The sequence below is a fragment of the Chenopodium album genome, chromosome 20 (genome assembly GCF_948465745.1).
Source record: "Chenopodium album chromosome 20, dcCheAlbu1.1, whole genome shotgun sequence".
Taxonomy (NCBI): Eukaryota; Viridiplantae; Streptophyta; class Magnoliopsida; order Caryophyllales; family Amaranthaceae; genus Chenopodium; species Chenopodium album.
The window spans coordinates 11,103,851-11,131,375 of NC_137853.1; the positions used below are offsets into that span (position 1 = coordinate 11,103,851).

Below are 27,525 nucleotides of genomic sequence, written 5' to 3' on the forward strand. Positions count from 1 at the left end.
TCATGCGGCCAAGATTGATGGCAGAGATAGAGCTCATTTATCCATACAGAAAATTGGAATATGCAGAATGGCCATAAGCACATTTCAGTTACAAACAACAAAACTAGAGGTTTAAATTACATTTAGATGTACTCGCAGTTACATTACGTTGGATAAAGATTCCAAGCAAACATATATTATGTCATTAAAGCTCAAGCTCAGAATTTATCTACACCTACTCCATCCCGAAGAACCTGATAGGCCTCCCTACTGCGGGTTTTCTTCACTCCAGCCGTAAAATGGAGCTTTGAACCTTCAGAAGTAATGGCAGTCACTTTGACCCAGATCATTACTTTTGTCTTCAAACCCTCAATCTCAGCAAGCTTCCCCTTTTCAAGGTACCCAGTCACGGTGGTAAAAAATCGCAAAACCGATGAGTCCTTGTAGCCCACTTCACAGACTTGAGGTACATATACTGTAAGTTTTCCTGTCCTCTCATCAAACTCATAGTGGGTGGCATCCTTTGGGAAGATTCCCATTGCCAAATCATATTCCTTTAGCAACTCTGGTAATGGCTTTTGCATTTTCCCTGCAAAATTAACTTGTTACTCTTTAAAATCAAATGATGCCTTAAAGGTATCGGAGTCTTATTATCAACAAATAAGGGGATACAGAAGAATCAGCTCGCTCAAAATTCACGCAGAACTTCTAGGTAGAAACAGATTGCCGCATTACAGGTACATTATCCCACATTACCCTTGAGTGGTTCTAAGTAAATCGATTCTTACTCTAATATTATACTTGAAAAAATGTGGCAATATAAACCTATATATAATAAAAAGAATGCATGAAAGGAATGACACATTTAATTTTTAGGCAAGCGAAGGTTTGCTTTATTTGGGGGAGAGTGGCTAGGAAAGAAAAGCAGTTTTGCTGCTTGCAAGGTGTTCAAGTGTCAATATTGGAGAACAAACTATAATCTGAACCCTAATGCTAGGGTCCTTCCTTCTCAACCCCTGCCCCTGCCCCTGCCCCTTCCCCCAAATCCAGTCCCCTTGACCATTAGACGGCAGTTGTGCAAATATATATTTTCACCTCAAAAAATAAGAATGCATGGTATAGTTCAAGCAAGAGATAGACAATGTCAGAAGGCAGAAAGCAATGGAATCCATCTGTAGCACATGAAGCAGCACAATATATTCATTTCCAAACAAGACATGCAAGGGAAACGAGAACCAAAGTGGCCTCAAGCTGGAAAGCAAATTCGAATACTTAGAGAAGAAAAAATTACAAAACCGAGCATGTAAAGGCATTCCAAACCTTTGAGTTTGTTGACTATCCATTTGGTGCTATCCCCAATGCTGCTTCCCAGAGACTAATTACAGAAAACAAGCGAGCATTAGACCTTAAACATTCCAGTTTAAGTATATATTGCATACAGAAAACCCAAAACATGTATAAAAATCAACCACATCAAGATAAAAGATCTAGTTGACAACTTGACCATAGATACATAGCTCATAATAATAATACTAACTTGTGATACCCTCAGGCAAAGAGATGAAAGAGGAGATATAAACATAAGAGTAATTCAAAGTCTGGTTTACTTTATTCAACTTCCAAAAATCCGTATAAGTTACTAGCTCCTAGCTCTTGTCCAAAAACATACTCAAGTTCGAGAGAGAAATCTATGCTGCCCTACCTCATATTTTGCTGCTAGATTAGTTGAGACAGCTATTTAACTGTTGTAATGAAGGTTTCGAAGCCTCTATGAACGATATTCTGTACTGCCATGAAAAGGAGAAAGAAATCTCTTCACTTTCAATCAACTCTACTTAAGAGAGAATTGTACTTGTACCATAATTCTAATGCTTGCAATATCTGTAGTGATTACTTAATTAATAAATAGCCAAATCAAGTGAGACTGCATTACTGCAGCCATGCCAGATTTGAGTCAAGAGCCTCCATAGGATGACATGGTGCAACTTCTATGACCACTGCCATTATAAATGATGGTAAAGGGATGAAAACGTCTATGTAAGGAACTTACATGGATATTAAACAAGCATTAAATAAGAATTTTTTTTTATTAAATATTAATGAAAAGATATTTTTTTGATGCCCGTCCTATTCGGCTTTTACTGCTAAGAACTCAGCATCTGATTTACAAAATTCCAGTGACTTTATTTTATTCCACTTAAACACCTTAGGCACGAAAAATGTCTTTTTCAACGATGAAGGGGATAGTATAATACTCCACCAGAATTAGGGTGTAAAGCCTTGAAAACTACTCGTAGAAAGATTTTCCTCCATTTACAATTAACCCTTAATTTTTTTTTGACATATTGCACATGGTTTTCGTTCTTAAACTATATTCTGCTTGGTTTCTTATTAGAAACCCTTCGCATAACGACTTTTCATTTATCTTTACGCTAAATATGGCTAGTTGTACTACAAATCCCCTCCTACACCTTTTCACCTATCTACAGCAAGCACAAGGAAGCTATCAGAATATTCATTGTAGCTGAATATGGCATAATATATATCATTCCACCACATTATCTAGGTAAATACTTTGTCAAATTGTTTTTGTACTTTTAACTTCTATATGGCATATGACTTATATTTAAAGTTTGCATGGTGTCCTCGACTCCTCGTAGTATTGACCAGTGTCTAGTTGTCTACATGATAACCTTCAGTAAACTTTTCCATAAATAGTTGTTCTGCTTAGTGGATTTCTAACCTCTCCCTCCTACACTTTATTACCCACTATGACTTTTATAGACCATAGGAAGACTGATGATAACAATTTTCAGAAGATAATATCCCCTCATAGCAATATCACAAAGCAGCATAGATTGGTACACATGCTGATGAAGAAGCAATGTTGTAATAAATAGTCGAGTATTGATTCAAAATGCTCCTAACAAAGCAACTTAGCTAAAAAAAATTATATAAATCACTTTCTGTCGCAATGTTCTACACAAATCGAATCACACTCGTCAATAATTTGCTTGTGCTAGAGGTTAACATGCAAAGTACGTTTAAATGGAAATATTTTGGAATTGTTTTCCATTATCTTCCCACATAAATACCTAACAAAAGTACCTAAGTTTATCAGATTCATATAGTACAACTCAATTTCAGCACTCAGAAATGGCTTTGAATTTACTTTTTTAATGGCTTCATGCAGATTTAACATCCTATAAAATATAGGATTCAAAATATACAAGCAAGAACACCACCAGAATTAATGACAGCCCAATTAGCTCATATTCATTCCAAATACCAGTATGATAGAACCAAGATCTTTAGATCAATCTAGATTTGACCGTTTTATATTTCCATTTCTAGTATACATGATAGGTTCAATTTCAGTAACTTTGAGATCATAATAAATTAAACAAAATGGATCAATACTGTGTTTCGCTGTTTCTTATTTATTGTGGAGTAGCAAATGAAGTGGTGCGTCAAATTAGGGTCTAATGCAACCCATCTCACTGTTATTGCATAAGTGAGGCAGTGAGGCTACGTTATTTTGACTTCCCCTTATCCCAAGGTAATCCGTCTAAAAGTATTGGGTAGTGTTAAAAAGCTAATGTAGTACATTTAAATAATTTAAGTTATCCAAACTATTCATCATGCCCTTCATTCTAAAAAGAGAAGACTTTGACAAGATAATTGTGCAACTCCAAATTTTTACAGGGTACTATGCTGCTTTGAAAGCCTATAACAGCAGAACCTTGACTTGGTATTCATATTCTAGTGATACTGTCATAGTGTCATGTATTACAATCAACACAATTTAGCCAATTATTTCTACTCGAAAGAACTTAAGCATATAAATCACTCAAATCATGAATCACCTATACAAACTAATAGATTCTTGATAAAATGGTTTCTCGCATTTAATTTATAGAGCTTAAGTGATCAATACAGTAATATAATGTACTAGATAAACAACCTCCGATAGAGCATTGGTGGTGTATCTTAAACATCATAAAAAGCATACAAAGTACTCCATATTACTTTGTGGACTACAACTTTCTGTTCTTTGGTGCAATAACAATGAATTAGATCAACACACAATGAATTATTAGTTGAGTTCCTAAGACAACTATGTAAGTGTTACACTCAATTTCTGAACTCTTCGAAACTAATTAGAAGAATCATAGAACTAGAGTAAGGGGATCATCGCTGCATTCTGAATATTAACCTAAACGTAATTCTTATACCATAGCACGTAGAAAAAATGTACATATTCCTAAGTAAATAAATGATCTATAATTTCAAATAACTTAAACTAAAATTCCACATAATTTCACATTACCATCATAAGTTCACATATCATACAATTTTTCCATAATTTTCGGCAGTCAGGGAGACACGGAGTTGTCGACTCTCAAGGCTTCTACAAAATGAGAATTTGTGAATAAGTTTCCTTCATGAGGAAGGATACAGAACTAATGAAAAGCTTCACATCTAGACATTCTATACTTGCCACTATATTGTTCGTATCAAAGACAGCCAGCAACAGTAATTAAGATCAGTAATTCAACTAAACGAAAACATTAAATGCAAAATCAGATAAGGTGTTTTACTCAAACAAAACAATCATCTATAACATCTAAAGATAATTGGCGTAAATCATAATCCAAACATTAATAAACCAAATCAGCTCTTCATCATCTTAAAATTCAATCAACCCATTACTCCAAATTCACAAATCAATCAAATCATTCATAATTCAGAAACCCAACAAATATAACCAAAGAAATCCAAATTACAGCTTGCTAACAACATTATTAACAAAATTAAGCAAAAGGGTCCAAAATTAAGCATATAATTAACAAGGGTATGATCAAATTGTAAAATTAAAGAACCCAGAAATTGAATTCACCAAAAAATGAAGAAAACCATAAAGGGGAAGCTTACATTAATGTCATCGCCGACGGAATTGAACTCTTTGTTGGCTTTTTGACCCAACCAGTAAGATCCAACCTTATTGAAAATTTGGTCCATTTTTATTAATAATAATAAATTGAACCCTCCAAATTCGACCAAAAAAAACCCCCTTTTTTTAATTTTCTAAATTCTGGAGCTCCAATTTAGGGCTCCTGCAAAATTTTGATTGTTGAGAGAGAAAGGGTGGAGGAGAGAGAAAGAGAGAGGTGATTGCGTAACACGTTAATAAATTAAAGTGTTAAAATCCAAAAAATGAAGAGAATTCTTCAAAATTCGTACACCAACTTGTACATGCTGCCACGTCATTTATTCTAATAAATTAGTTTTTTTTTTTATTTTTTTTTTTTTTTTTGGAGATAAGCAGAAGGGATTCAATAAGTTAGAATCCTGAAAGAAATGAGTCAATCCAGTACGATTTAGCAAGCAAATCTTATTGGGAGTAGGAATAAGCTGAAATTTAATTACTAGTAGAAAAGAAATAAAATATTTGACATAAATAAATTTTCATCAACCAAAACTCGTTTGCTTGATATTGGAATTACCGTAGAAATTGCATTTTATGGAAAATCTAATTTATATATTTAAAGGGGATTTTTATCCAAATTATTAGAGAGCCACGTAGATCTAATTTTCTTAGCGCGCCATGTAAGATTATAAATCTTAATAGTAGTCAATTAAATAAAAGATTATAAATTTCTTTTAGAATTAAATAATTCAAATTCCACGTAAGCAAAATTGGCGAATGAGATTTTTAAGTTTAAATTAATTAAATATTAAATATTATCTTTTAATATTAGGAATTTTATCTAAATAAGTAGTCAATTAAATAAAAGATTATTAATTTCTTTTAGAATTAAATAATTCAAATTCCACGTAAGCAAAATTGGCGAATGAGATTTTTAAGTTTAAATTAATTAAATATTAAATATTATCTTTTAATATTAGGAATTTTATCTAAATATATAACAAATTTTAGCTCATAAATAAAAATAAAAAATCAAACAAACCGTGCATCGCACGGGCTTCAGATTAAGAGGATTCGAACACCCAACCACTTATAACAAAGTTGGCTATTTAACCATCTTAGCCCATTATCAAGCATGTTATAACTATGAAAAATAAATGTACATAAGTGTAAACAACATGATTTAATTATATAATATATATATAAAAAAAAAAAACACATTCAATAATGTTGATTTCAGATTTTAATTAAAATCCTTAAAAAATACCTCAAATGCATGAGCTGAGTAATTACAAAAGTAGCAACTCGGGGCAATGTCAGGAATACTCACCAGTTACTATTTAAAAGGAAGAGGGTGTTTTGATCTTTTTAGGTGGACACACAATCTCCCCTCTTCACTTATTTAATAAAGATAAGACTTTATTATACTTTTTTTTTCAAACCAGACTTTATTATGCTTAATTAACCTTGATTTTCAACTTACTTTTATAACAAACTAGCTTAGGCCCCGTACCATACACGATAAGTCTAATTTTTTTTTTTTTGGTTAAAAAAATAAATATTAAAATAATTATATGTAACAAATAAAAGTGATACTTTAAAGTAATTTTTTTTAATATCAATAATATAAATCAATTTTATTAGTACTACTTTTTTCTGGAAAATCTAATATTACTCTATTTATCAAATAATTAAAAAGGAGTTGAAATAATATTTTAGCTAAGTGTATATGGAAGAATCATGAACACTAAATAAAAATGAATAGATTTATAAAAGATTTAAAATGACATAAGATAACTGTATCAAATATTCACAAAAAAAAAAAAAAAAAGTTAGAGAGGAAAGGACGGTTCTGGAGGAAAAAACAACACCAGGATATGACATATGTCACTCTCGGTGTCTGTTTTAGTATTAAGCTAGATTTGTGCCCGTCAATGCACGGTAATGACAAATTTTTTTCCATAATTAATTTGTGATATATAATACTATAAAAATGAGACAATGGACGTAGAAAATAATTGCAATGTGTATAAGTAAAATGAAATAATATAAGAAAAATTATTAAAATTAAAATTGAGAGAAAAAAAAATTACGGAGTAGTTGATTAGTTATGTTGAAAATATCTAAAAGTAGAATACATTATACTTCCTCCGCCCACAATTATTTATGTGCAAGAAAAGAATATTTCATATCTCCCAAATAATACCCCTTTGTTACAAATAATTGTGGGCGGAGCCGCGGAGGAAGTATTATATAAATGATGTATGTTTTTCCAATAAAGATGTACAATGTTTCTAAAACATAAGCTAAGTAGAATAATATAAAAAAAAAAAAATTAAAAACCATAAAGTTGACATCATATATATACTGTTTTAGCGGGAATTTTTTAATGATAACTCGACAAGTGTCCAAAGTAATGTAAGCATTACCTGTTTAAGTAATAATTAATAGATTTGGAACAATAAATCATGATTTGTTGTGCTATTTAAAGATATGATGTACAAAGTACAGAATAATATTTATAAAATTTAAAGTAATATATATATGAATAATTATTATTATAGATAGAAAGTATGTGAATCAAAATTACCACAATTATATGATTTTGTAAAGATTTTGTGCATATATTATTATAATAAATAATATTGACTTAAGAAAAAAAAAAGAAAGAAAGAAAGGGAGGGGATGATTTTGGAGGGGAAAACAACACCAAGAAATGACACGTGTCATTCCTGGTGTCTGTTTTAGTATTATGTATATGTATATTGACTAGGTGAAGGGTCTGTTCTTTTCAGCTTAATTTCAATTCAGTAAAGTTCAATTTCTAATTTCCTTCTCTCATAAACAATTCATAGCTCAGTTCAGTTCAATTCAGCTCCAATCAGTTCAGTTCGTTTTAGTTTAGTAAATCAGAACAAGCCCTAAGTCCCATGCAATGCACAATTGTAAAATTATTATAATGAAAATAAATTTTATATAGATAAAGTATAAAATATAATTAATTGACTCACCAAGTAGTAAAAAGTATGGAAAAATATACTTCGTATTAAGTAATAAAAAAAATATGCAAGAGAAAATAATGCAGAGTCATTAAATTGTTATAATAGGCAATTTGATATCTTAGGAAATTTACTTTATATTTTATGTATGAGCAACTTCAATGGCAAGCTAATTTGACAATTAGCTTGTCATGCCACATAAGCTTTTAAGCTAATTATTATTTTAGCTACTTTTTGCTCCAATGGCTAGCTATTAGCTTAGTAGTAGTTGTTGGATAGAAAATACATAAAAAGAGCTTAATTGGTGCAATGAGCATTTTCATTTTGGCAAGTTTAATCCCCAAGCAAATTAGCTTGGCAAAGCTAATTTGCTTAGCCAAGCTAATTAATTAAGTTTTCTAGCTCCAATGGTCAAGCTAATAGCTAGGAAATTATTGTAATTGCAAGCAAGTCCTTAGCTACAATCATTGGAGTTGCTCTAAAGTGAAAGTCATAAGATACAAACATTCTTTTTCTGTAACAATGGTTTTTTTTTTAAAATTTAAATTTGGAGGGAAATCTTTTTAGTAATACATGACATTCTTAGTTTCGCTTTTAGCTTGTCAAAAAAAAAAAAAAAAAAAAGTTTCGCTTTTAGTCGTATGTGATAGAAGATTGCACATGCATGATCAACCCTTAGCTTATTACTCTTGATAACCTTTAAACATTTTTTTTTAAAGATGAATAAAATTCTCCCTAATAACTACCCCCTTTATATAATTATAGACATGTTAGGGCGATGTAGGCTTTTTCTGTAAATAATTAATAAATAATGTTACCGAGTAATAAAAATAGGTTTACGGAGAAAGAATTTCATGAGTGAAAATGAGATACTCCATCCCTCGGTTTCAGAATGTTCATTTGTTAGTCTCATTTAGAATCTTTTGACTATAAAAAATAAGAGAAAATCTTCTTAATTTCTCTATGTATACAAACAAACATAATCATATAGAACCTAATTTATTTGTCTTGAAAGATACATTATTTTTAATATCAAATTTTTATAAATTTGCTAGTGTGAGATTAAAAATTAAAAATTTACATCGATATGATATTGTAGGGAATATTTCAAGCATTAACCCCAAGCTTGAACCCCACTGTGATCATACACTTAAGTATGGTGGCATCCAAAAGGAAAGAAAAGAGAGCAAAAGAGTCGCCAACAAGTTTTAGAAACTTGTAAACCGTTCACGAGGTGAAGATTACACCCCTTAACGATCCATTAGATCGTCAACTCCATAAGGTCAAGAACCAAATAGGGTTCGGGGGTGAGGGTACGAATCCAATCTACAAAAGAGAGAACCCGCCCTATAAAATAGGTCTACTTTATTCTACTCGTATTCATGTGCGCTTTCTGACTAACATGCAAACATTATATTAATCCTAAACCTGTTTAATCTATGTTGGTTGAATATAAATGCACAAATAAAACTATTATAGGCGATCACTTGAATTAAAATCATATTAGCCTAAACCAAATTATTAATTATCTTATTAAGCGTGATTTCAAGTACAAATTCCCTTTAAGCATGCATAAAAGGCGTTATCAAGCAATAACAACAATATAAATCAAGCAACATAATAATAATAATCAAAATCATAATAAAAATTATGTTAATAATAAAGCTTAATAATAACAGCAAGATCCTAGGCATGATACTAACGAGATCAATAACAAATCCTAGCATGTCACTAAACAATAAAGATCAAAGCTTTAATCCTAACATGGTACTAACATGATATTATAAAAGAGTAAAAGGCACCCTAAACATGATACTAGAAAGCAATAAAATCATCCTAACATGATACTAGGAATTAAACAAATTTAAACATGCTTTCTACATTGAAATAAAATAGGCAGTAAGCTAATTACTTACTTCGAAGCCTCGTACCTCTTTCTAATAACAAAATACACGCGTTAGTAAACTTCAATGAAAGAATAAAATTAAATAATTATAATTGAATAATTGAATAATTGAAAGAAAGAGTTAAAAAGTTTAGACTGGATTTGGGACCAAACCCTCAGAAAAGTATAAACCTTTCACGTCTAGGGCGAAGGCAACTTCGAACTTGGCTAGGTGTTTCTAGATCTTGTGTATGTGGAATTTTGTTTATGAAAAACTAGAGAGAGATGAGCTTAGAGAGATTCTAGAATAAAAATAGATTGTAGATTGTCGATCAATAAAAACGGAGGTTCAGGACCCTATTTACAAGAAAAATAGTCCGGAAATAAGTAGAATTTGATAAGGAATAAAACTCCAAGTTGTCACCGCAAAACTACTTTGTCGCTTGGCGACAAGCTCTGTCGCGTGGCGACACGCGACAAGCCTGTTGTTTGGCGACAGCCTGGATTTCACGCGCTTTCCACGCGGAGTCCAATTGGTAATCAAATTTGACTTATGGAGTCCGTACGAAAGCTGAAATCATATTTTTCATAAAATATCATTTTATTACAAACAAAACTCATCAAAATATAATTATTAATTCTAATTCTATTAGGATTTAAAAGAACCTTCCAGAGAATTCCAGAAGACTATAATTAATCCTAGTAATTTTAGGAATAATAATTAACATTGGGCCCTCCTCTAGATCATTGGGCCGCATGTAAAGATCAAACCGGGCCCAGTTTAATCTTGGCCATAACTTCCTCATTATTTATCGGAATTGGGCTTAAAATACATCGTTGGAAAGCTCTTTGCAAGCCCCATCCAACTACACTATTATTGGACCCTTGTCATGGACCAAACTAAACTGGATTGGCTATTTTCATAAAATAGAGTTGTTTTCGAAAACAGAAAGAAAGAATTTTAATAAAAACTAACCGCAACACTTGACCTTTCACACTTTCACTTCATTCGATTGTGGTTCAACACGAAAGGTATTCATCACTGGGTTTGGTTTTGGGAAGACACAAATGGATGTCTACAGATATATATGTGTAAATGGGACTAACATTATGAAACGAAGAGAGTAATTAATAACGTAGTTGGACTTGATCACATCACATAGATAAAAAGAGTTAGGCTAATTTAAGCAAATTTGCATATAAGGTAACAAGACAATTAATTGGGAAGGACCAAAAACGGTATACTTGACAATTATTAGAGGTTGTTAATAAATATAAATATAAAAAAAAGTATAATTTGAACTTTTCTAGTTTGGACTAATTAATATGGTTTGATTTTAATTATGTAAAGGATACTCCTGAGAGTGAGGGATAGATCATTTGATTAGAGCTTCGTTCTCTTCCTGTTTCAGGGGATCAATTCTCATCATTTGCCATTATGCCTCTCTAAAAAACAACTAAAAACAAAAATTGATACTTGTTATTTTTGCTTGAATATAATGTTGTTTTCCTACTTACAAAAGAAAATATTTAAATGAGTTGAATATAAAAGCATGATTAATTAATAAATGCGATGATAAAACTTCTAATGCATATTTAGTGTTTGAGCTCAAACCTCATGATAAGTAATCAGTGGTTCCTGGAGGTGGATGCACGATCCGCATGGTGCATCCGCCACAAAACGACACTCATTTCTAAATAAAACACAGGTCTTGTATTTTTAAAAAACGCAGAATGTACATTATGTTGTGTAAAAAGGTACATGGCTGTAGAAAAGAACATTTTGTTCAATTTTAATGAACACAAGTTGTCTTAACCTACAGTTTTGTAAAAAAGGAAAAAGATAAACATAGTAATTTTTTTTTTTTACCATTTCATACTATACTCTCTCTCTCTAAAAGAATTCTCTCTCTAAAAGAATTCTCTCTCTATAAGATTTTCCCAAACCAACTAAAATTCTTGAAACCTTAAGAAGAATTTCGAACTTGTTGGTGCGAAATTGTTCGAGTATGGATGATGAAAACAAAAGGTAGGTACAATTTTGGTTCAATTTGAGTTCGATTGTAAGTTTTTGCAACTTTTTGGGTTTTTTTTTTTTTTTTTTTTTTTTTTTTTTTTTTTTTGTGGTTGGTTTGATTTTTTGAGTTCAAATCGATTTTTTGTTTTTTTTTTTTTATTATGGTTTTGCAGAGAAAACAAAATATAGGTGAGCCATATGATAATGAAAACCGTCCAATAGTTCAAAAGTTGTAGATCCAAATAATACAATATAAATTAAAATACAGCTAATGTTCTTTTTTCATATACTTACATGATCCAAATAATACAATGTACATTAAACATGTAACCAACATTATAACATGTATGTTCATTAGAACATAATACAGTGTACATTATAATACAGTAAAATGTACTTTTTCATATATATACATGATCATTTATACCATATGTACATTTATTATATGAATAATGTTCTTTAATATTATCATATATGTTCTTTACTAATATTACAAATGTTCTTTAGATTTACAAAAAAAAAAAAAAAAAAAAAAAAAAAAAAAAAAAAAACAGATAGAACTGGATGTTCTTTATAAAATAGCTTTATGTTCTTTACAAAAAAATTATATGTTCTTTACAGAACAACTAAATGTTCATTCTGCCTTTTTTTAAAGAAAACTGGATACACCAAGCATGGTGCATCCGCCTCCACAGAAAAAATTTCACATGATAAGTATGTTTGATTAATTTTATTAGAATATGTTTATAGTTGAAAGATCGTGACAAGTTTAATATAAGAGGGTGTCATGTGGCACAAAAATATTTTTAAAATGCTTCTTAATATATAATAAAGTTTAGACCCAAGCATAAACTCCAACTCCGTAGTTTTCAAGGTCAAATCTAACCTTCAAAACTTCAAATATGACAAGGCTAGTTGAAAATTAAGAAATAGAGAAGAAATAGATAAGGGGCAGTAGCAAGATGGCAAGATGAGGTCAAGGTGGTAATATGGTGGCAGGGAAAGGGCGGTGGCGACAACAACTCGTGAGAAGGGAGGGGTGGGCTGAGGGCAGTGATGCGATGGTAAGGAGGGATGATGGATTGATGGTGGCAGTGAAGCCTTAGAGATTGAGTGTGAATGCATTTTAACATGGTGAGAGAAGGAAAAGGGTTGATTCCAAATCGCATTGATCTATACTAATATGTTGAAAGGTGTTCTTGAGAACATATATGTGCCACGTAGACCAAGGCCTTTCCATTACGCCACTTCACCTACTCAACTTCTCATTTTGCCACATCACCACGTCACTCAATCAACCTTCGAGGAATTTTAAAGGGAGGAAAGTTAGGCATTTGTAAATGCATAACATTGATTAAAATATTTTTAAAACACATGATAGAGAGAGAAAAGAGGAGAGAGATAGGAAGAGAGAGGTCTGTAGGTGGACCCCACCTATTTTTTGGTCGGATTGTATCACGTGCTGGGGGACCACATATTGATTGTTCCACTGAAAGTTTATATGGTATCATTGAATCCTCAGTGGTGCTATTTATGCATAAATTTTGTACAACTGAATGCATATATAATACAATTATGTGCATGTATAGTATAACTGTATATTCAGTGGTACCATTTGATCATCCAATGATACAAGAATATGCATTCGTTTTTACACATGTATAATGTTATGAATTTGTAAATGCCTAACTTTCCTCCATTTCTAGTTCCTCATCAACCTTCATTATCATGCCATGTCACCCAATCAACCAATTAACATACTCCCTATAAAAACATAAGGATAAAGAGATTCGAACAGCCAACCTGGCCTCTAAGAAAGATCTAAGCCAATTATCAACCATGTTATAAACATGAAAAAAAATGTATGTTACTGCAAATCACAATGTCAGTATCAACTACATATAATCACAAAGAATAATTTAAGTAGTAATCTGATGCAACGCCCGTACTACACGCTAGTTTTATATTTAAAGGAGTTATTTCCCATTCTCCTCTTTTCTCATTCTTAAACTCTCTCGCTCCCTTTCCTTGATGAACAAACACACCCCTAACTGTTGATAATATTATGAATTCCCCGCATTTGCCCACAATTTTTCCTTAAACTTTATGCATACTATATATATGTACTAATGTACTATTGCAATTAATCGGAGAAAGTATGGGCTTATATATTCTTCTCAATTTATTCAATTGTTACTGATTCTTATGAAAATTAGATCATATCAAACCAGAAATTTTATTTCAGATTAGGCTAGATTAGAATTTTTAATTCTTGTTTCCTTATTGTCGAATACCTTAAATTGTGTTTAATCAAAGTTTATGGAAATACATATTACACAATGAGATGATCGAATCTAACATGATTCAATTTAATAATGTTCTTTTTTTCCCCTAGTAATAGATTAGTGTAAAAACATGATAAAAATATAATCAAATTCAAACATCAAATCAAAGACCATACTAAAAATATTCAGATCAAAGCAGATCAGACCTATTAATTAAAATCAGACCAGATAACCTTGTTTCAGACGAAGAAAACAACTTCTTAACTCATATAAACCAGTTACTTATTATATGTATATATATATATATATATATATATATATATATATATATATATATATATATATATATATATATATATATATATATATATATATATATATATATATATATATATATATATATATATATATATATACACATACATATATATATATACACATACATATATATATACACATACATATATATATACACATACATATATATATATGTATGTATGTATTGTATGTATATATATGTATGTATGTATGTATGTATATATATATATATATATATATATATATATATATATATATATATATATATATATATATATATATATATATTAATTACATTGCTTGAATGCTCACTAAAGACATAAATTGTGGTACTAACACAATACATAATGAAAATTCTTTATTAATTGGGTTAATTTGCTCATTTTGCATCAAATATTACACTTTGAAGTATGGTGTGAACAATACATTATTTTAGGGTCTATGGCCTTGTTTAGTTTACCTTATTTTTACTTAATTATTTCAGAAAATATAAGTTCAGATCAGATACGAAAATATAAGTTCAGATCAGAAAATATAAGTTGAGATCAAATTATCGTTTTATGTGCAGTTTTTTATCGCTAAATATCTTTAATTTCATAATGAATTTTTTTTTAAAATCACATATAAATAAAATACACATTATTACGAATCTAACAAGACCCCACTTGATATATTTTTTTCGTATAGATTATCGTATATTTAAGGTCAAAGTTTGACAAATCTGACATTCAGATCAGACCAGACCAAATCAAATAAGTTCAGATAAACAAATATATGGTGAACCAAACAAGGCCTATGTGTTTCATACTATTTTTTGTTGCTTTTTTTTTTCTTTGATATCTTATTTCAAACAAAACAATATCATATACAATAAATTTAGACAAAATAATTTCAAAAAACTCAAAGGAATAAAATTAATTCAAACCAAATAAAAAGTTTAAGATTAATTATGATAAATATAGATAAAGTAAAAAAGTTAAGACATCTTTTCATTAAAAAAAAAAAAAAACAATCTAATATATATATATATATATATATATATATATATATATATATAAAGGGGAGTTTTTTCTCGAGTTTTTAAAGAGTCACATAGGATCTAATTTTCTTAGTGCGCCACGTAGGATTATAAATCTTAGTAATAGCCAATTAAATAAGAGATTATTAAAATCTTTTATCATTAAATAATTCAAATGCCACGTAAACAAAATTGGCGAATGAGATTTTTAAATTTAAATAAATTAAATATAAAATATTATCTTTAGATGTTAAGAATTTATCTAAATATATAACCAATTTTAGCACATAAATTTAAAAAAAAAAATTCAAACTAATCGTACATTGCACGGGCTTCATCTAGTAGTAGTATAAGTTCAAATAATTTTCCTCAAACAAAAAAAAAAGTTCAAAAAAGCAAAATTAATCAAAGTCATACGAGCGTCTAAATTTTGTTTCACAAAATAGCTAAGTAAAACACTTAGATGCGATACTTGTATCTTTCAAAAAGAATAAAATAAAATAAAATCCGATACTTGTATATATCTACTCGTGCTTGTGTTAAACATGAGTTCTAGCAAATAAGCCTCGGAGATAGGACTAAAGTGGGCTGGAACACTATTGGCATTATTGAACTAAGCCAAAAAATGACATAAAATGTTGGTATTCAAATACAAAGATTATTGAAGATGGAGTCGACATGCGCTGCTAAACAACACGTTGAGTAAGGATTACTATTACACAATTGCGGTATCCTCATGGCCTTAGGCCAACAGACGAAACAAGAGATGTCGGCAAATCCGGCATACAAAACTGATATATAGCTTCCACTTTTGGTTCTATTACTCTTTAGTTTTTTTCTTACTTAAAAATATCTCTATGACAAAACAAATATACTTCGAAACTATCATAATTCATAAAATAAGGGTTTATAGCTAGTAAGATGTTTTTTATTCACCTGATTATCATTTATTTATTTGAACTTATATAGTTATATGCATGATATCATTATTTAATTTAAATAATTAATTAACTTTATTTCTAATTAAAACTTTTATGAACCTTATTTTTCTTCTAAATTGAACTTATATTCTTAATAAGTGAAAATAAGGTAAATAAAATATGACTCATGTGTAAAATTTTCGAAAATAAAGGTAGTGCATGCAAGGATTATTACAATTGTCTTCGAAACAATGCAAGGAGCCTCGTCTTTTTCAACAATATATTTTGGCCAATTATAGAATACAAATACAATGCAACTTCAATTCATAACCAAAACTTTTCGTCAGGCTTTGTTCACTCATACGGTCATATTGTATAGTAGTTAGGTCTTATGTAACTTAAACCTAAGATCCCTCAAATTTCAATCCTATCCATATCCTAATCACGCACTAGAGCACAACTCACTTTAATGATGTATTTTACCCTCAAAACAAAATTCGTCAATTAATTGTTCAAACCGATTTACTATGTCATGTTTTTTGTATGTTCTTAGAATATACAAATATTAATTTACAATTTATGCTTATTTATGTTTACAGGTGTTAAATTGACTAGATCCGACCTAAGTCGCAAACGATTTGATCCAGATAATTCAACCTATGTGGTCACAAAGATTTGGCATGACTCAAATTTCAACTAGATCCGAACTAAACTGAAATTGATTTGATCCAGATTTCAACCGATAAAACCCGACCTAATACTTGAATTGACACCTCTAATTTTGTTACTCTGTATAATGATTAACTGAAAATAAGTCATTGCAACTCATAAACCCTTTCAAACTAATACTTGATCAACTTGCATTGAGAATTAGGTACCATTAGTTAAAATTAGCTGATAAAGTGACAATCTATTTATAATTTCTTAACCGCCCACTGTAATAATATCAAAATAATGTCATTGTATGCCCTACAAATTAAGTTGCAAATAACAAACAAGAAATTGATCGAATAAAATCTTACCCTTACGCAATATGGTGAAAAGCATATTATGATGGCCAAGTCCTATGCACCGTACCCTTAAGGGTTGATTACATGGGGTACAACATTTTGGACATGTGCTATATCATACTTCCTCTGTTTTTTTTTTTTTTTTGTTTTTTTTAGTTGCAACACTTTTCTTTTCACACTTGTTGATGCATGTTTTGAATCGTTAATATATTTGATTTTCAATATGTAAAAATTATAAATTTTAGATATTAAAATTATTAAATCGAGATGAATCTAACAAGATCCCACATGACTATATTTTTATTTAAATATAAAAATCGTCAAAGCTTGTCAAAGTGAAACATATGAATAGGGTAAAAGTCAAACTGTTGCAACTAAAAAAAAACGGAGGAAGTACATGATATGTGGATTTTGTGTATGCTAAGGCCAAATTCAACTAGGCATATCTAATTTTTGTAATGTTTGTATATTATTACATTAACAGTTTAATTAACACATAGATTAGACTTCATTAGCTCGAGTTTTATATTAAAAATGTTATATGTACTCTGAGACGTTGAGTTGTTGACATGCTTTTAGGAAAATTGTAGAATTTTGAGCTACACTTGTTTTAGTAATGCAAATAGTTGCTATAGAAGATGTGATTATTAGCCTAAACTTTGTATGTCTTCTATGACTTTGAAAATGTATCTTTTTTTCTTATTGTATGGATCTATAGTGACTTAGTAAGTGTTGAGAAACAAATATATATAAACCAAGAGGATAACAAGTAAGATATATTCAAATAATAATGTACTTAGCAAATTAATAAATAAATTTAGTTCAATTTTGTTACACTATAAATTTAGTTCTAGGGGGAAAAATGTCTGAATGTCCGATCATGGAAGCTAATAGACAATAAAGAGGACAAATTGCTAAATAAAATAATAAATTGGAAGTTAATAGACAAGTAGTAATTTAGAATTTAAGGATGAAATTAAAAATTAAAGCATTCCAACCTATAATTTTGTTGACTATCCAATTTGTGACATACTCAATGCCGTTTCTTATTAATTAATTAATTACAGAAAGATTGCAAGTAGCATTAGATTAACACTAAATATGGTTGCCTAATTGCAAATAAAATATACCTACCAGTTTCTTGATAAGAAGTACTTATAAGATATAAATTAAGCCTTGTTATTATTATATAATTTCAGTACAGTGCATGTTCGGGTCTTCGTCCATCAATGATTACAATTAATCTATAATATAAGAAGTATTATAAACTTTAGTAAGATATATTAATGTTAATTATAGAGTTCCAAGAATATTTTTAAATAATATTACGCCAACAATTTGAATCGATTTTTTAGTGTAAGACTGTTCACTCCTAACCCTACTATGGTATTATTCGCATCTACTCCGTAATATTAATACACTTAAGAATGTTTACAACTAACCTTTTATGATATACACAATACGTCCAATTGTATCATCTCTCTTTTCACTATGCATAAAAAAATAACCTTATTTTCTTGTAAAGCTATCTTTAAAATATTACCCGAATGCCAACACCGTACCCCATCATGCATATTCATACTAGCTAGCTAGTTGATATATACGGTCCTACGAGTACTATTTTTTCTCCACTTTCTTTTCTACCTCATACGCTACAAAGCAAATTCTGCTAATAAATTAAACCACTCATCAATAAGGATGGCAATGGGGCGGATCGGATGCAGATGATGGTATCTCAATACCCATATTTGCCTAAAAATCTTATACTCATCCCCGCCCCGTCACCCGTGACGAGTACAATATCCACATCCATACCCGCTCCATCGGGTACAAGATAGGATCCATCCCCACGCCCATCACCCACTTGGATATCCATACCCACCTTATACTCGCCCCAAAACCGTCTCAAATCCATTGTCATGGTGCTGTATTATATCACATTAATGACAATTATATCAAATTAGGTTAATAAAATTAGGACTTTTACTATTCAAACTGGTTGGGCTTTAAGAGGTATCAAGTTTCATAAATTCTAAACTCTTTTAAAGGAAATATGGTGCGGATATAAGGCGGATACGGGCGAGGGGGGTATGGGGCGGGTCTACTCTAAAATCTATATCTGCCCCATCACCCATGACGGGTACACATTTTATACCCATCCCCGCCCCATCACCTGCCATTCTGCCAAACCTCCTTCCATCCCGCACAATGGGTGGGTCTCCCATTTAACCCGACCCACTGCCATCCCTACTCATCAACACAACTTTTATATTAAGCGAGACAAAAGAAGTACATAATAAAACTTTAACAATTATGGAGTACAGTACAACCCAACTAAATATCATTAAAAGAAAATATCGTGTTCTCTTCACATTATAGCACGATTTCAACATGCACTACGAAAATAAAAGCTTTTTACACTAGGCGAAAAAAGCATTTGGCCACCGGTTCAAAACCCCCCTATGCCACCGGTTTTGAACCGGTGGCCATTTGGGGGGTGGCAATACTCGTATAAAAAGCCACCGGTTCAAAACCGGTGGCAAAAATGGGGCTATTGGCACCGGTTCCTGTTCAAAACCGGTGCCAATAATGGGCAAAAAAAATAAAAATAATTTTTTTTTTTTTTTTTTTGCATTTTTTCCACTTAAATTGATAAATAAACACTAACATATATATAAACTTACATATTTTCATAAAAAAATGTTGTAATATTACAATTTTTGTCTAAAAAATTAAAATAAAATACAAGGTTACAAACATATGCGAGACTTGTCATGAGGAGCAGCATAGAAGCAGAATACCAGCATAACAGCAGCACATAAGGAGCAGCACAGAAGCAGAACACCAGATAAGGAGCAGCACAGAAGCAGAACACCAAATAAGGAGCAGCACAGAAGCAGAACACCAGCAGCAAAGTCGGCATATAGTGCGAGGCAGCAGCAGCAGCCCTGCGAGGCAGCAGCAGCAGCAGCTCTGCGAGGCAGCAGCTGCACCAACAGCCTTGCGAGGCTATGCCCCTTGTAATTATACCACATTAAGTATGGAGAATAAATGTACCACTTTCGGTAGTTGGTGAAGGTTTTGGTTCAGGCTTCCCTACTGGCTCGAATGCATAAGATAGAAATGTCAGAAAAGAAAAGGGAGCACAGTATCAACCTAGATTCTAATGCCCATTAAAAGTTTTTATGCACACAAGAGCAACTAAATTTGGCAACAAATTTTTAAAATTTAAAAATTAATGGCTACATGTTTTCGATTTGTTGCAATTCAAGACAAATTTTCTTACGAGTTGATACTGGATGGCATCATATTTTACTCTTGTTGTTATTTAGTAACAAACTATGGGAACAAATATTTTATTTGTATTGATTTAGAAACAAACAAAGACAATTATTTTTGAATTGTTGCCATTAGGAACAAGTTGTCTAAACTATTGTTGCTAGATGATAAAATATTTTTTTTATTTGTTGCCTTTGGAAACAAGTTTAAATTATTTGAAGACACTCTTCTTATTATTTGTTGCTATAATGACATCAAATAGAGACGGATTTCAATTTCATCTCTAAGTTAGAGACAAATTTTTAATTTTGTCTCTAATTTAGAGACAAATTTTTCAATTTCGTCTCTAATATTTTGTTCACTTATTATAAATTATATGCATAGAAGTAAACAAATGATACTTGGTATAATTGGTAAGGGATTCACCATGTGATTTTGAGGTCACAAGTTTGACGCCTACCAACTGCGATTCTTGAGACTGGGGATTCAAAGAGTCTTACATGCAAAGTTAAGCTGAGTTGACTCGAGTGAGGTTTCGGATTGGTAATGGCCGGGATCGGTAATTTGTTGCTATTTTTATGAACAAACATTAATAGTTTGTTGCTATTTTAGGAACTAACATTAATAATTTGTTGCTAATTTTAGCAACAACCAATGGTAATCTGTTGCCAAAGTTGGCAACGAATGCACCAAAAACAGCAACTGTGGGGGACCCCTCTATCGCCGGAAAGAAACTATATTTAAATGGATGCAATATTGCAACAAAATTGCTTTGCAACTGGTAGCCAAAATCCCATGGCAATAAGCCTTTTAGAAACAACAAATTTTTGTTTCCAATCTGTTGCTAAATAGAGTTGGCAACGAATTTTTGGTGAATAGAAACAAATTTTAGTTGATGCTATATTGACTTAATTTTGTAGTGCATATAAATTAAAAAATCAAAACAAAAATATCTACTATTCGAGTCCGATCCCCCTCTATAGGCCCAATTTCATAAAATGTTGAATTATTAAAATGCCATTGGCCTATATCGAATCCCGAGAAACCCCATGATGTAACATAGTCAGAAACCCTAATAAGTAAACTCTTCTCTATAAATTATGATCAACATAGATTAACTGGAGAATTAATTTTCTCGACTCAACATAGATTAACTAGATAATTATTTTTCTCGACCATCTTTCTACAAACTCTCTCTCTCTCTAAACGATTGACTTGACTTAATTATCGGAGGGGCTTTCTCGATACACTTTTGAGATAGTTGACTTTCTTTGTTTTGCATGACTCGATTTGATCACACGACCAAGTTCCCCGTGGACTTCTATTGCGGAAACATTTACAAATTTGATCTTTAAAAATGAAATGCAACAATACTTTTGTGTAAATCCTAAGATGAAATAAAATGATGGGTCCTGTTGGAGTAAAAAGTTGCAATAGAAGTACAAAATAAGAATCACATCGATGAAGATAGTAGCAAGACTTTAGTTGACATTGGCTGCTAAACGCGTAAAGATTAGACTAGAATTCTTTATCATATGCGGCACCCTCATCTCATGCAATGAAATAATAGAGGAAATGTCAGCTTAATTTAAGTTATCAGAAGTCAGAACCTTCAACTTGGGTTTTATTCTACTGAATATTCAATTTCCTAATTCCACATTTTTTATTAAATGTCCACTTGTTTATTATTACGCATAATAATTAATATTTTAGGGTGATTAGTACTTTTATATTGGAGATTAGAGTCCTTAAATAAGAAGTGTACAATGACCGCTAAGAAATTATTTCTTTAGTATATGTGAAAGGAGATTTAGTGCCATTTTAATTTTTACCTTAAGACAAAGTAAGCTACAAGTTTAGATAAAATTAGATAAATAAATTTCAAGTAGTTACCCCCTCTGTGTTTTTTTAAGTGTTACAGAAAAAGTAGTAGGTTTGGGTGGGAACCATAAGAGGAGAGATAATATTTTAATGTAGCTTTTTGTCAAAAAAGGAAGTGTAACACGATTTGGTAAGTGTAACACTTATTAAAACACGGAGAGGGTACAATAACTTACAACTAGATTTAATAAGTTCAACTTTGTGTTAAATACAGGTTTAGGCCGCAAAATAAGAGAGAGTCTACTTCACAAGTCCAAATGAGGTTCCATCTCAAAACAATATAGGAGGAGTAGCCCCTTATTAGCCTTATAAAATGTTTAACTCTCTTTTCTTTTATCAATGTGGGACTCTTACATATGTTATTTGGTAAGATATACTTCAAGTCTTCAACACTTAGCAACTTATTTTTTGACAACAACAGTTTGTTTGATTCAAAATAATCAATTAGTATTATATACTCCTGGATCACAGTACTCCACTACTCCATACCCAATATACTTGAGTTATTTTTCCTAGATCTTACGTTATTATGCTTAAAACCTTGTGTTATTTTGCTAAAAGAATATGTTATTCACTTATTTACTTTAACATCATGTATGAAAAAAAAAACATGCATTTATTAAAATAACATGTACTATTTTAAAAAATAACATATATATAAATTGAAATAATAAGAGGTTCACATCAAAATAACATGAATTTTATAATCTAGACTATAGCGAAAGGATCAATGTTGGAAAAAAAAATAAAAAAACAACTTGCAAATATAAAATAACATATACTTATTTTAAAACAACATATATATAAATTAAATTAACAAGAAGTTCATATTAAAATAACGTAAATTTTATAAATTTGGAGTACCATGCACACGGTACTCCAGGATTAGCATAGAATTTGCGAAAATCAGTTAGTATTTCCTCCGTTTTTATTGACATTTTGACTTTTTGTGCTATTTACATATTAGGGCTGACTTAATATATTTTTATTGTACTAGTTGTATAATATATTGTTGAATGAGTCTCAATGTATATAGTCTATGAATTTTATGAATTTTGTACTAATAGACAAGTAAAGAGTTTAATGGTCAAACAATGTATCAACATGGGTGAAATGTGATAATGTGTCACAAAAAAAAAAAAAAAAAAAAAAAAAAAAAAAAAAAAAAAAAAAAAAAAAAGAAGAAGAAGAAGAAGAAGAGAGAGAGAGAAACTAAACTTTATTTCAATAATGACATTATATTTTAAGTTGTATTTTATAAATCTTGACCATGAAATTCTCATTGATCCATAATAACTAATGTGGTGATGCGAAATTTTTTCAATGTATACTAAAGAATATCAAATTAATATAACTTTTCATGTATAAAATTTAAAACAAAATCCTATCTTAAGAACAGTAAATAGCAAATGAACAAACAAATTGGAATGAATAAAGCAATAAACCGTAATACTTTGTATTTCCTACATTTTATAACGTACAAACAACCCCTAAATATAGGTAGCATAAGAGTTAACTTCCACTCCTCATCCCACCATACGATCCCATTCCCAAAACTCTCATCACCACAAAAAAAACCCATCCCATAAAACAAGTTTGATTTTGTCCAATCACCCTATTTTAAAACCTCCCCTATTACATCTAACCATAATTATATTGTTATAAAACAAAATATAGCAATTTACCCATAACAAAAGGAAAAATCTAACCAACAACAACACACAACTCGTTTTCCCGTTACCATACCCTCCAATAATAATTTTAAACAAAAAAAATCAAAAGTTAGAAGAAAGTGACCATCCCTCTCATATATATACCCCTAACCCCCCCAAAAAAAAGTCCATTCCTTCTCACCCCAAATTCTCAAAATTTTCTCTCTCCTAAACTCCAAAAGTAGTAATCTCATTTTCACCACCACTTTCCATAAACAAAAACACTTGAATTAATAACAATCAAACTTAAAATTACGAAAATGCCCAAATCATCGGTGTTGCTCCACCGTATCACCACCAACACCCACCCCACCACCACCTCACCATTCTCCCACCTCCACCCCAAACCTCTCTCAATTCCCCCTCTTTCGCCCCCGGGTTTCGAAGTCCCGGACGACGTCGTTCGCTACCACGCTCAATCCGTCAACTCACACCAGTGCTCCTCCGCCGTCGTCCAAGAGATCTCCGCCCCTGTCTCCACCGTCTGGTCCGTCGTCCGCCGCTTCGACGCTCCTCAACTCTACAAACACTTTGTCAGAAGCTGTGACGTCATCTCCGGTAACGGTGACGTCGGCACTCTCCGCCGTGTTCGCGTCGTCTCCGGTCTCCCCGCCGCCACCTCCGATGAACGGCTCGAGATCCTCGACGACCACCGCCACGTCATCTCGTTTTCCGTCGTTGGTGGGGACCACCGCCTCTCAAACTACCGCTCCGTCACGTCGTTGCACCCGGCGGTCGGCGATACGGGCGAAGAGTCTACGCTTGTGGTCGAATCATACGTGGTCGATACGCCTGCCGGAAACACGAAAGAGGAGACTTGTGTGTTTGTCGATACCATTGTCCGGTGCAATCTTCAATCGTTGGCTCAGATCGCCGAAGGAAGAGGGAGAGATGACAAGAAGAATTCCTCCGGATCTTAAAATTAAAATTAGGTTTTTTTTTCTTTTATTTTTTCTCTCACAACTTTTGATATGATATGATATGATATGATATGATATGATACCACCATCAAATGCGATCTCGAGGAATTGAAAACTCGGTGGTCTTGAGAGAAGACTGTCCTAACTTTGGTGTATTATAATCTCGAGGAATTGAAATGAAAATCAAATGACAATCGATCGACAGCTAGCGTTTTCGATAACCGAATGGGGTGATGAAGATATATAAATTCTTTTTGTGTTGTTGATCGGAGTATAAATTATAAGTTACCCCTTTTCCCCTCTCTTTTAATTTTTGAATTTGTCAAAAACAAAGATTGATGATACATAGAACATAGCTTTAGTTTTTGTTGTACTTAATTTCTTCCTTCCTTTTTTCTTTAATGTATTGCTTTGATGCATGCCTTTTGATTCTGGGGTTCATGCTTTTGTCAATTTTCGACTACTCTTATTATCTTTACCTTCTAGCTAGGGTAAACTCAAATTTGTACATACTCTCTTCAATTCTCTTGCTTACTATTCTAGAATAAATCAATTAGAATTCAATTGATTTAGGGAAAATTTTACACTATATCATGAATTTTGATGATAAATGTAGATGATTTTAAAATTCGATTTCGAGTTTAATAAGTGTATATATTAAAATTCAATTCAAATGTACATTTTGATGCTAGCTTGTGGAGTTGAATCAAATGAATGAATGAAAGAGATTCAAAGTGGGGACTATTGTTTATTGTTTTCTTGGTTGGAAATTGAAGTTGTGGAGTTAGCATTATTATGATTATTTTTATTATTATTATGATTTATGAATATCTAAAAATGGACATTAAAATTTTTATGGGCAATTTGGATTTTTTTGGTGATTGCACCACCAACAGCTTTTCAATAATCCGGATGTAGATAGAGATCCAAATTATTACAAGTATGGGCGGGGTTACGGCATGAGGATCACAGCTTAATTTCGTTGCATATGTCAGAAATTGCATGATTTTAATGAACCACTAACTGTTTTAATTCTTTGTACAAAGATTTTAATCCCTTGGATTCCTGAGGAGGTACATTATGTAAATCGCAATACGGAGTACGATCGATTCATAGTTTGTTGCAGTCGTACTTCAAAATTAATACGTATATGAAGTACGGAGTATTATTTTATGATCGTCTGTATATATTTTCGATTTAAATTTGTGCAATTTGTTTTGTTTGGTGTTTACCTATTAAGGGAGGTTGGAAGGTTTGTAAGGTTGCTCCTCTAAATAGTAAAGTTGGTAGCTTATGAAATGCAATTTATTAGTATTACATAGGTACATTGTACAATTTTTAGTAGAAATAATTAATAAAACAAAAAGGATGCTTAGCTTACTTCACCATTATGTAATTAGCTCTAGTTGCTTCTCAACTAATAATAGCAATAACAAAATAAATTAGTAGTGGAAATATACACCCAATTGCTTAAAGAATTTGATAGATCATGTTAAAAGAGATCGTATATGCTTTGAGTGCATGTGATGCAAATAGCAACAATGCTTAATATCACTACTAACTCCCACTAGTATTATAATTATCAATTTATCCTTAATTTTAATTTCCAGCTCATTTAATTTGTCTCTTCACAACATCTACTACTTCCCTTCACATGTGCATAATTAAACGAACTTTATCAAATAATAACAATACCTCGAGGTTTGTTTATCTCTCTCCGTCTGAAATTAACAGTCACATATGTTACAGTAGTGACGGCTGAACGCCGCATGCAAAAAAAGGATAAGTAGAGAAGAGGTTGTTTGAGTTAGAGAATATGCGTAAAAAAGATGGAAAGGGCGTGATAGATAATATTATCTAGAAGAAAACCAATTGCAATAAAGAAATAAGGAAAAGGAAAGATGGAAAACAATAACGTGAAAGGTGGGAATGGGGTATTGAAGAAGAATCAGAAGGGTCATCTTCTTTCGTTCTTTGTTGCAACTTGCACTAAATTTTTTTTTTCTTTTTTTTTTGGAAAAATTATAATAATAATTAAAAAAAAATGTTAAAACTAGGGTTGTTGATGATGTAATAGTTTGTTGGTATTTTAAATGAGAAAAATAATGAATAAAGAAATAAAACGAAGAGCAAGTTGCATGGAAGAAAAGTTTGTTTGTATCTGAAAATTTATTTTCTCTCTCCTAATTTTCTTAAGGTTGTACTACTGGTTAAGGAAAATAGATTAAAAAAATAAAGAAAAAAGATGTGCAAGTTGCAGGAGTAGAGAATATAGTAATGGCAAGTGGGAGAGGAGAGAGAAAATGGAAAAATGCAAGTTGGAAGGAAGAAGGAAAGAAGAGAAAAAGAGGTGGGCTTTTAATGAATCTCGT

General features: G+C 31.2%; 1 protein-coding gene and 1 pseudogene across 1 annotated transcript; one reads left to right on the plus strand and one right to left on the minus strand.

Moving 5' to 3' along the window:
- Nucleotides 1-14: 14 nt before the first annotated feature.
- Nucleotides 15-5,166, minus strand: LOC145598393 (uncharacterized protein At5g01610-like). Its single transcript, XM_081654740.1, has 3 exons — nucleotides 4,915-5,166; nucleotides 1,300-1,354; nucleotides 15-568 (listed from the first exon to the last, which is right to left on the minus strand). The coding sequence occupies exons 1-3, from the start codon at nucleotides 4,999-5,001 to the stop codon at nucleotides 198-200; spliced, it is 513 nt and encodes a 170-aa protein (XP_081510866.1). The 5' UTR covers nucleotides 5,002-5,166; the 3' UTR covers nucleotides 15-197.
- A 19,216-nt stretch (nucleotides 5,167-24,382) lies between these two features.
- On the plus strand, nucleotides 24,383-25,526 carry LOC145598345 (abscisic acid receptor PYL4 pseudogene; annotated as a pseudogene).
- The last annotated feature ends 1,999 nt before the right edge of the window (nucleotides 25,527-27,525 follow it).